Source organism: Glycine soja, chromosome 8 (genome assembly GCF_004193775.1).
Source record: "Glycine soja cultivar W05 chromosome 8, ASM419377v2, whole genome shotgun sequence".
NCBI classification, from domain to species: Eukaryota; Viridiplantae; Streptophyta; class Magnoliopsida; order Fabales; family Fabaceae; genus Glycine; species Glycine soja.
Genome location: NC_041009.1, coordinates 31280546 through 31290581, shown reverse-complemented (window position 1 = coordinate 31290581; position 10036 = coordinate 31280546). Strand labels below are relative to the sequence as shown.

At 29.8% G+C, this 10036-nt stretch overlaps 1 protein-coding gene across 2 annotated transcripts; it reads right to left on the bottom strand.

Moving 5' to 3' along the window:
• Positions 1 to 3180: 3180 nt before the first annotated feature.
• On the bottom strand, positions 3181 to 6847 carry LOC114422925 (probable calcium-binding protein CML21). Of its 2 annotated transcripts, none has more exons than XM_028389488.1 (5): positions 6556 to 6847; positions 5606 to 5807; positions 5012 to 5214; positions 4419 to 4593; positions 3181 to 3660 (listed from the first exon to the last, which is right to left on the bottom strand). In XM_028389488.1, the coding sequence occupies exons 2-5, from the start codon at positions 5802 to 5804 to the stop codon at positions 3548 to 3550; spliced, it is 690 nt and encodes a 229-aa protein (XP_028245289.1). In that variant the 5' UTR covers positions 5805 to 5807; positions 6556 to 6847; the 3' UTR covers positions 3181 to 3547. The 2 variants fall into 2 exon arrangements, with proteins under 2 accessions (XP_028245289.1, XP_028245290.1); XM_028389489.1 differs by having other exon boundaries at positions 5606 to 5833; positions 6556 to 6802.
• Positions 6848 to 10036: the final 3189 nt, after the last annotated feature.

The following is a 10036-nucleotide window of genomic DNA, read 5'->3' as shown; positions in this document are numbered from 1 at the left end:
TGTTCTGACCTTTCTGTTATCCGTTGGCAAGCCTCCTATGACATTGACAACAAGGTAAAAAGTAATTATTGAATGCATGACACAAAAAATGACTAACAGTGAATTCAAATTTTATTATACCACTACATGTCAAGGCATGTCTACATCAGCAGGTGAAGGTTCAGGTGGTTCTAGCATAGCCGCTGCGGCAACAAGCTGATGAGGAGGATCTGGTTCAATAAATGTATCATCGTGCACCACAGGTGGATGTCTATGAGGATCCCCAGGCCGTGTTGGACTTATGAAGGGGTGAGATATCATGTAAAACCACTCCATGTAGTCTGCTGCACACTGTCCAGGAGCAACACAAATCTGACCTACCAGTGCAAGGTATTCAGAGAACTGCATCCATCTATTATCAATCTCCTCTATAGATAAAGATGGGGCAATAGGGTGTGGAGGAATGGGCTGCGCATAACCAAGCTGTCGTACAACCCTCTCTGGTCGGAGTATCACAATAGGTGAACCCTATTTGATTTGTCCGAAAAATAAGGAGATCAGCTTAAATTCTCTGAATGATCAGTGGTCACCATAAGGAATCCAACACATAGCATCAGACGTCAATCTATCTAATTGCTTACGATACATCAACACCGGTAATGCCTTCCCAAACTTCCATTGACAAACACTTGGTTTCCTCTCATGATAATCCTCATCAGAAACACACAAAGCAATAGTAGGGAAAAGCTCGTAGATCCAACACTATACATATTTAAAAAACAAAAAAAAAAAATTCTAATCAATAGTAAATATAAACTATAAAACTATAATTGATGTTAAACAAAATTATAAATACCTATAAAAGTGTGATATATCCTGCAAGTTGTTTGGCGATTCTCTTTGACACATCATTCAAATTCTCGTACACATGGACCAATGCATGTGTGTGACACTCTTGTTAGCAAATAGTGTGCAACCTACTAGATGCAAAAGATATGCTTGAGCTGCTACGATCCACTATCCTGTGTCACATTTGCTATGATAAATGCCTCGTAGCCAGGCTAGACGAACATGTGCCCCATGGCATTGAAATGTCTCATCTCTTGTTTCTTGTGAACTGACTTCAAGCAACTTAACTAACAGGTCCACAACTTGGTCTACATGAGGAGCATCAAAGGTATGAAAGGCGCCTGTAATGGGCAGATGTAACAACGATGTCACATCATCGAGGGTGATAGTGACCTCTCCTATCAAAAGAAGGAAACTATTAGTTTTATTGTGTCACCTCTCCGCAAAAGCAGATATAAATCCTCTGTGACTAGTGTCCAAGGAACATGCAATTAGAAGACTTAATCTTGTGGCAGCCACTTTGCTTTCAATCTTTGTAGCAGGCCTTCTAAATTTTTGTACCTTCCTTCCATGAGATGACAACTTCAACTAAGGACGTTCCAGAAAAAAAATATATTAATCACTTCAAGTTAAATGAAAAATTATTATGAAAATATTATATAATTCAAGAAATAAGTACCTCTCCTACGCAAATAGTGGCTGCCACATGGAAAACCTTGGGCATCAGCACATGCATCATTAGTAACTACCTCATGAGATTGCTCATGAACCTCGTCAGTTGCATGATCCACATGCTCAACATCTTCAGCAACGGGTCCAGCTGTCCGTTATCTACGTGCAGATGTTGTTTCGATGTTGAGGGATTTCATCCGCATCACCACTAACTTGTGTCCCTAAGGCTCGTCCTATAACTTTACCTAAAGCTTAACACAATTATCTGGTTTTAACCATAATCTGCACATTTAAACAATAATAACAATTAATGTTATCGTTCAAATAATACTTGAATCAATTACTATTTAATAATTCATAAATAAATATTTTATTACTTAAATAACTTTTTAAGTAATTTTATATATTCATAAATGAATATAGAAATTCTTTTTTAATATTTATAGACTTCACATCAATAATTCTAGTAAACTTAAATTAATGACCAAAATCTAAGTATAATTTTGTTTTCTTATTTGTTATAGTCATTTTTTTACAAATTAGCATTTAAATATTTTTAAATATTTATAAACAAATCAATAAATTTTAATTTTATACTTCCAAACACTATTTATATCAATATTTAATGCTATTAGTGTAATAATATATATATATATATATATATATATATATATATATATATATATATATATATATATATATATATATATATATATATATATATATATATATATATATATATATATATATATATATACACACACACACACAACTATATCAATAAAAAAAATTGTCATTTACAAATTTAGATTTTCTTGTTAAACTAAATTGTGAAATATATACTAATAAAAACTTGGAATTTATGATATTTAACAAACTTATAAAAAATACTTTAATTAGCAAATATAATTAAATTACTTATATTTTAAAAATAATTAAATAACAATAATATTTATACATTCATTTTTAAATAAATAAAATTCTAAAATTATTTACTTATTGAATAAATTATTTGTTAAAAACCAACTTAAAAAACAAATATAATTAATTAAATAAAAACACATAAAAAATATACAATATTTATTTATTAAAAAAATATTTTAACAAAAAAATATTAATTTATTTTTAATTAATAATAATTTATTCAATTATTGTTTTATTAAATATTAAATTTTAAAAAATAATTATATAGATTGAAAATCTATATAATACATACAGATTAGTATCGATTATACGGATTAGAAATCCGTATAATCCATACGGATTGCCGCAGTCACACACAGAGCACAAACTTAAACAAAAATACAACAACAAAGGGACTCATGGTGACAATGACAACGGTGGTCGGGAGTATCGGCAACGACCAATCTGAGACCCCAACGGCAAGGTGTTGACGGGGCAAGAAGAAGAAGCGAGAACAAGAAGGAGCGCACCAACAACACAATAGGGGGAGGGAGAATAGAAGAGGGAGCTTTTAAATTTTTAAGTGAAGAACATTTTTATCACTTCACTTAAATTGATGGGTGCACAAGCAATTATATTGGAAGCACGAAGCAATTGCCAAAAATCAGACAATTTACACTACATCAAGTCCACATGGCCTGATCTCATGCGTGCAAGATTCTTGCCTCTTGCTACTTGCTAGCTAGTTTAACCCATTTCATCACATGTAGATATATATGCTCTTTAGGAAGGGCTAAACTACTTAATGAGTAGATATGCACTTTGCCAGTTTGCCTCTCATTATTGTAGTGCACTAGCACAGGCTATTTATAGTTCAATACATAGCAGAATTGAATACTAAGCGAGAAAGAGAAAGAAGCAGCAACCGATACATAATCACTATGGTAGTAGCATTTAATCCGTAAATTTGAACATTTCTTCAATACGGCACTTAGCTCTACACTTACTATTTACATAACGAACTTCAGGAATGACAGTTTCTTTAAAATTCAACGTGCAGCAACTTGGCCTTTATTGCAAGGGAAAACCAGAAAAACCCTTTTGCCTTGGCTGAAGAGGCAGTCAGATATTTAGATGAAATGATTTAAGCCTCGTCATTTTCCTCATCGTCAACTTCATCAATTCCAACCCAACGTGTAAAAGCAAATAGAAACTCCTTGAAGTTAACCATTCCATTTTTATCCCAATCCATTTCTTCTGCAGAATTTTACAGAGAAAACAAAATACTTAGTAAATAAAATACTAGTTAGGAAGAAAAAACAGAGACAAAGTTGATTTAGAGTTGCTACTGGATAGAAAGTCTTGGAATGAAGTTTTAGAATGAGTTTGGGGCAATGGTAGTTTTTTCATTTTTACAGTATGTAAATTAAAAAGTTTAATTACTAATTTAATCCCTATAGTTAATTTTTTTCCCTTTTAGCCTATATATTTAAAAGCATCTCCTTTTAGTCCTATACATATCATTTTTATTTTTAATATCTTTTAGTCCCTACACAATTTTAATCCCCACAAGAGGACTAAAAGAGATTAAAAATGATATGTGTAAAGACTAAAAGGGAAAGTTTTGTAACTATAAGGACCAAATGAATGATCAAGTTACTAAAAAAATAAAAATCAAGACATACATACTGACATTTAAAAGTTAGTTCTAAATTTCATGCAATACTACCAATTAGAATCAGAGGAATATTACAAGATGCCTACCATGACCTATGACTGTGAGTCCCTTATATGCTCCCTTCTGCTAATGTTTTCCAAGAATTGTGTTATGATCTAGCTAGAAGACTAAGTGTAATGGGTGTCTATTGTGTAAGCATGTTAAATCATATTTTAAAATGTAAGTATATAACACACCCTGATAACATGAGTATGCCTGTGTTTAAGCAAGCTTGAATGCTCATTTGAGCTTATATGCATGTTATTTACACACAAAGGGAAAGGGAGAGATAACTGACCAAATCTTTTCATGGCTATTCTTCCAGAAGAACGCTCCCCTGATGTAGTTTCGTTTATAGCTTGGACCATCTCATTTTTGCTGACATATCCATCCTTGTTCTTGTCTAAGAATACAAATGTATCAACCAAAGTCTCAAATGTGCCCTCCAGCTTTGGCATCCCAATTCGTGATTTCTAGGGAAGTCATGGAAAAAAATTTGAAGATGTAGCAAAACATGGAAATTCAAGGTTTATTGTTATCAATGCAAGCATGATGAAATTCTAGGCTGCCCTGAAGAAATGCATGAAATGTCCATAAAATAAAATAAAAAAGGAATGAACATATAGAACTGAATTGTTCATAAAGTACAAACATCTTCTGAATTATAGAAATGATAGGCGCATAAGCTGCAAAAAGACAAGAATCCAGATTCAATTCTCAAAAGTTAAATGTATAACAACCCAAACTAATTCAGATATCAATTAGCACATAACAGCAGACTACTTGTTTATCTTTCAAAATTCAATTCTTTAAAAATCTCTCCTTATATTGCATAAATAGCCTCATATGGTAATGAAACTAATACGGCACAGATAATGTGTGCTAGGATACAGCATGAAGAGCTGCAGGGTCATTCTTGAGAAGGTAGACAACACAAAGAAGTACAATAAACTCATTGAACTTCATTCCCATATCCTCGTTAATATCACATGCTTCAAAAAGATCATTTATTTCCTCCTCGGAAAAAGAAATTTCCAGCTTACTGAAACACTTTTTCAACTCCTCTTGATCTATTGCCCCATTAGAATCCTCATCTATAAGAAAAGTCATAAACACACAGCTGTTAGCCATTATACTAAACAAAAATGTCAATAAGTCAGTGAATGTGCTCAGTAGATAGCAAACAGTTCCGACCACAGAAATAAGCAATATTTATCAGTTTTAGTGTATACTAAAATCTAATTGAATTTCAATAAATATTTAAATGTTTAAACATAGGATTAGCTGCAGTCTTTCATCACATGGGTACAATAAAAATAACTCCAAGAAGACAGTTACTGCTTACTTCCACTTTGAAATGACATTTTTATGGTATCTACTTTCAGGTCCATATATTTTATTTACAGCATTCAAAGGCTTTTTGTTGGAAAGTATCAAATCAAAATACCAATTTAACAAAACCATAACTTTGATGTGGAAACCTACCAAACTGCTCAAATATGGCTTTGCATTTTCTAAGGCTCTCATCAATCTTTGGGAATTTCAAGATTATAGTGTTGAATGATTTCACGGAACTTCCTTGAGATTCCCTCCGCTGCATTGCTTCAACCATTTTAGCCTCGAGCTTAGTTTCTGGCATCGATCCCTTTCTAGGTGATTCACTCTTTCCCAGTGCACCTCCCATTGCCTATCAATAAACCAAAAATGGTGCCTCTGGTAATTGTCAATTAAGAGTGAAAAAATTAGAACAAAAATGTAAAAAAGAATTCTCACTCACTGTCTCTCTATGCATACCACTATTTATTTTTCTTAGTGATAATCAATTACACATAAGTTCTTTCACAAATCAGAATAATGGTTAGATCCTATTCTTAATCCTTTGATCTAAAAAGCAAACTTTTCTAGATATCAAAACTTCCCTTCAAGTACATCACTGCTAAGGATCTATCTGTAATGAAACAATTTTTAGTTCCCCCACCCCCTTTTTATTGAGCAATTTTCTTTAAAACCTATCTTTTTCTTATATTAGAGCAGCATGCAAGATATTAGTCTAACAAATGAAATATATCTTTTTTAAAAAAAAAAAAAAGAAACAGAAAACAAAAATGGGGCATGTTGAGGAGATAATCAGTTTTTACCGAGAGAGAATCAATTTTGGGCATTTTATTAGATTCAATTCTTTCAAGAATAGATACTATATGATTGATAGAGACAAAACTCAATTTTGATAATTTAATAGATTTAAGCTACCAACATCAGAATTACATGCAAATTAACGAATTCAACTAATAATCTCATAATTCAATAAAAGATTCCAAGGCCCTAATTAGAAAGCTTAGTATAACTATTAAGGGATATTAACTAGAAGTAAAACAAATAAACAAAAGAAGTAAAGTTACTTAAAATGAAATGAAGAAACAAAGACATGAACGAACCTATGACCAAGGAGAAGAAGGAGCAGGAGTTTGTTCCCAAGCTCCTTGGGTTGAAATTTGAAACAGAACAGGATCAGGAGAAGAAGCAGTGGAGGAGATCCAACAACTCAAACTGGTGAACAACCTGAAATGAAAAAAGAACAAAAAAGAAAGAAAAAAGTGGTTTCTGGGAGGAAGAAAGATGCATGAACATTGACACAGATGAATACCAAACTTAAGATTAGGAAAGTGAGGTTTGTTTGTTTGTTAACTGAGTCTGGGCCTTGTGTCACAGCCTACGTTTGTGCTGCTCCCACCACGTGTTGTCGTCTCTCTGACTCTCGATCTTAGCACATCATTTCTTACCTTTTTTTCAATTACAATTTTCCAACATTAGATTAAATAATAATATTATTATTATGAAGTGGAATCAACTTACATTTAAAGTACTCTTCATTTTTATCATTTTTTTTAAATTAAAGGATTATAATAAATTATTAATCTTATCTATTAAATTTAAAAAAATAATAAAAATGAGATATAATTTTAAGAGAATTATTTTTAATATAAATTGATGTCTCCATGTTATTATTATTCATGTGATGACAGTTAAACTCCAGATAGAATAAAATACATTTTTTCTTTTCCATGAATGATTTAGTGACTAAGACAAATGGAACAAGATATTCTTACAAGTCTATTATTTAGTGTATAATAGAATATGTTTTTTTTTCATCTTATTGTATATTTTATTTTAAAAGTATAAATTAATTTTCTTATTCTGGCAAAAAAGTTGAATGAAAAACAATAGAATAAGATATAATCTTTCTTTTTTTATATAATTATAATATATATATATATATAATAAGATTTTAAATTAGTATTTTTCTTATATGTGTTTTTATTGATTTTAACATGAAAATTTAAAATATATAATTGATTAAAATATTAAAATTTCAGCAATTATGATTCAAATAATTTAAGTAAATATTTGAATAATATTTATATTTTTAAAAATCTTATATAATTATTTATAATTTTAAGAAAATAACTACATAAATAAAAAAATAATTTTGTATAATTTAATTGAATATATAAATTATATATATAGATATTTTAAAAGATAAAAATAAAACAAATTAGAAGATACTTTTCATAAAATTATTTATAATTGAAATAGTTATTTAGTCATTTGAAGTTTTGAACAGAATTTATATCTTATTCTATTATTATTTAGTTTGCTTCAAATATAAGACAAGACAATTTAATAATGTTAACTGATTTGTTATCTTTATCTGATGTTTTTTATTTTATAAATATTTTAAACATATTATTATTTTCTTAAATTTATATTAGGAAATATTTATAAAATATAATATTCTTGATTATTAATTGTTGTTGTACATGGTAGATATATAATTGATTATATATTTAGTCGACTATGTTTTTTAAAATTAATGAACGACAAAAATAAAAATTAGTTATGTGTCAAGTAAGATTGAAATAAAGACTTTATAGTTCAAAAATAATATATTTTTTTATGAAATAATGTTTTTAACTATATTTCTAAAATAAAACTTAAATTCAAACAATGATTAAGATCTAAGTAAGGTATTATAGTATTGAGTTATGCTCTTGTCATTTGAGTACCTAAATGTATATATCCATCTCTATTATCCACATTTTAATTAATATGAAAATTGATAAATAAATAATTTTAATTAAATTAATATCTCATTAAAAGATTTTTTAATTACAATATTTTTTGGATAATAAAATTTAAATTTTTACACTCTCACTTTTAAATAAAAAAATGTATCCATAAAATGAACAGTAATTAAATTTTTATATTCTCACTTTTAAAAAATTCATGTATCCATATTCATACGTGTGCAAATTGTGTCCTTACCCCGTGCTTACCTAAATGCACATACCAATGTCCATTATCCACATTTTAATTAATATACAAATTGATAAACAAATAATATTAATTATAAAAAGGATATTAATTAAATTAATATCTCATTCAAATATTTTTGTTTAATTATAAAAAATTATAATAAATATTTATAGTAAATGCATAATAAATTACTCTAACTTAATTATGTCATTTTCATTATTATTAATTATTATAAAAATTATTTACATGGTAAAAATAAAATGAAAAACAAATAAATTTTTATATGCTCACAATTTAAAAACTCTCCGCATCCATACTCATACATGTGTTTGTATGAGTTGTGCCCTTATCCTTAGGGTTCTAAATGCACATATCAGTGTTTGTCCATTATCCACATCTAATAAAATAAAAAATTGTTTCATCATTGTCTTTGAAATCATTATTAAAATTATTTTTATATCTTTGAAATTATTATTAAAATTATTTATATTTTTAAAATCAATATCTATATACTAAAACTAGAGTATGACAAATTTACTAAAATGCCCATGGCTGAGGTGTTGAAGTCTGTCCATTTTCTTGGTTTTATGGTCATTTTATGGTTATGGGTAGTTGGGTTGGTTTTATCCCATGCAGCTTGGTGTGTTGTTGAGTGTTTAGGTTTGGCGTTTCCAGCTTCGGTGGTTTACTTCTGTTGGTGGTGTACATGGCTTCTTCTCCAGCATTTTTGGGTCCTTTCACTAGCAACTTCGAACCTGCTCATTTATGCTCGATTTCCATTCTTTCTTCTTCATTTTGGTGTCCTCGTCAGTTTCACTTTTTGCTTTTGTTTTCAGTTGAGTTTTAGTGCTGCTGATGGCTTTCGTCTTCAATACACCGGCTCTATTGTTTAGCATTTTGGCATGAGGCTGTGGTTTCAGGTTTGTGATTTTTGGTTTTCTGTAGTTGAAGGTTCGAGTTTTGTCCCTCTGTTGTGCATGTGTGTTTTTGTCAGTTTTTTGTTGTTTGCTGATTTTGGTCTCTGTATGTTTGTTTTCTTCTAGCACGTGCTTTGTTATGTTTTTTATTATTAAAAAATCGTTGCTTTTTTTTCGCTGGCTTCCATTTGTTTGTTGGTCGTTGGATTGCATTTGCATGGTTTTGGATTGATCATATTATTCCTTTAGAGGTATAATTTTTTGGTTCCATTTTTTTGTTGTTTGCTGACTTGACTATTTTGTTTTTGTCTCTTTTCGCTGGCTTCCATTTGTGTGTTGATGGTTGGATTGCATTTGCATGATTTTCGATTGACCATATTATTCCTTTAGAGATATAGTTTTTTGGCTCTGTTTTTCTGCTGTTTGCTGACTTGGCTATTTTCTTTTTGGTTGAGGTCGTTGCATGTATTGGCTGAGTAGATCAACTGATAGTGTAATACTTTTTATGGTATCTTGGCATTGATGGAAATGTTATTGCATGTGTCATTTAAGTCTGTATTGGTGTTTTGTTTTTTGTAAACAAAACTTTGTTGTGTTTTTTCGGTCCCTTCCATTTGTTTGTTGATGGTTGCAATATTATTCCTTTGGAGATATAGTTTTTTGGTTCTGCTTTTCTGCTGTTTGC

Bases quoted from the DNA above. Each gene is read 5' to 3' on its own strand.
- LOC114422925 (XM_028389488.1), bottom strand. From the start codon at position 5,804: ATGGGAGGTGCACTGGGAAAGAGTGAATCACCTAGAAAGGGATCGATG. The intron at 5,215-5,605 runs GTAGGTTTCCAC...CTTTTCTTATAG, and splicing joins AGCCATATTTGAGCAGTTTG to ATGAGGATTCTAATGGGGCA. The intron at 4,594-5,011 runs GTATCCTAGCAC...TGACTTCCCTAG, and splicing joins ACCCTGCAGCTCTTCATGCT to AAATCACGAATTGGGATGCC.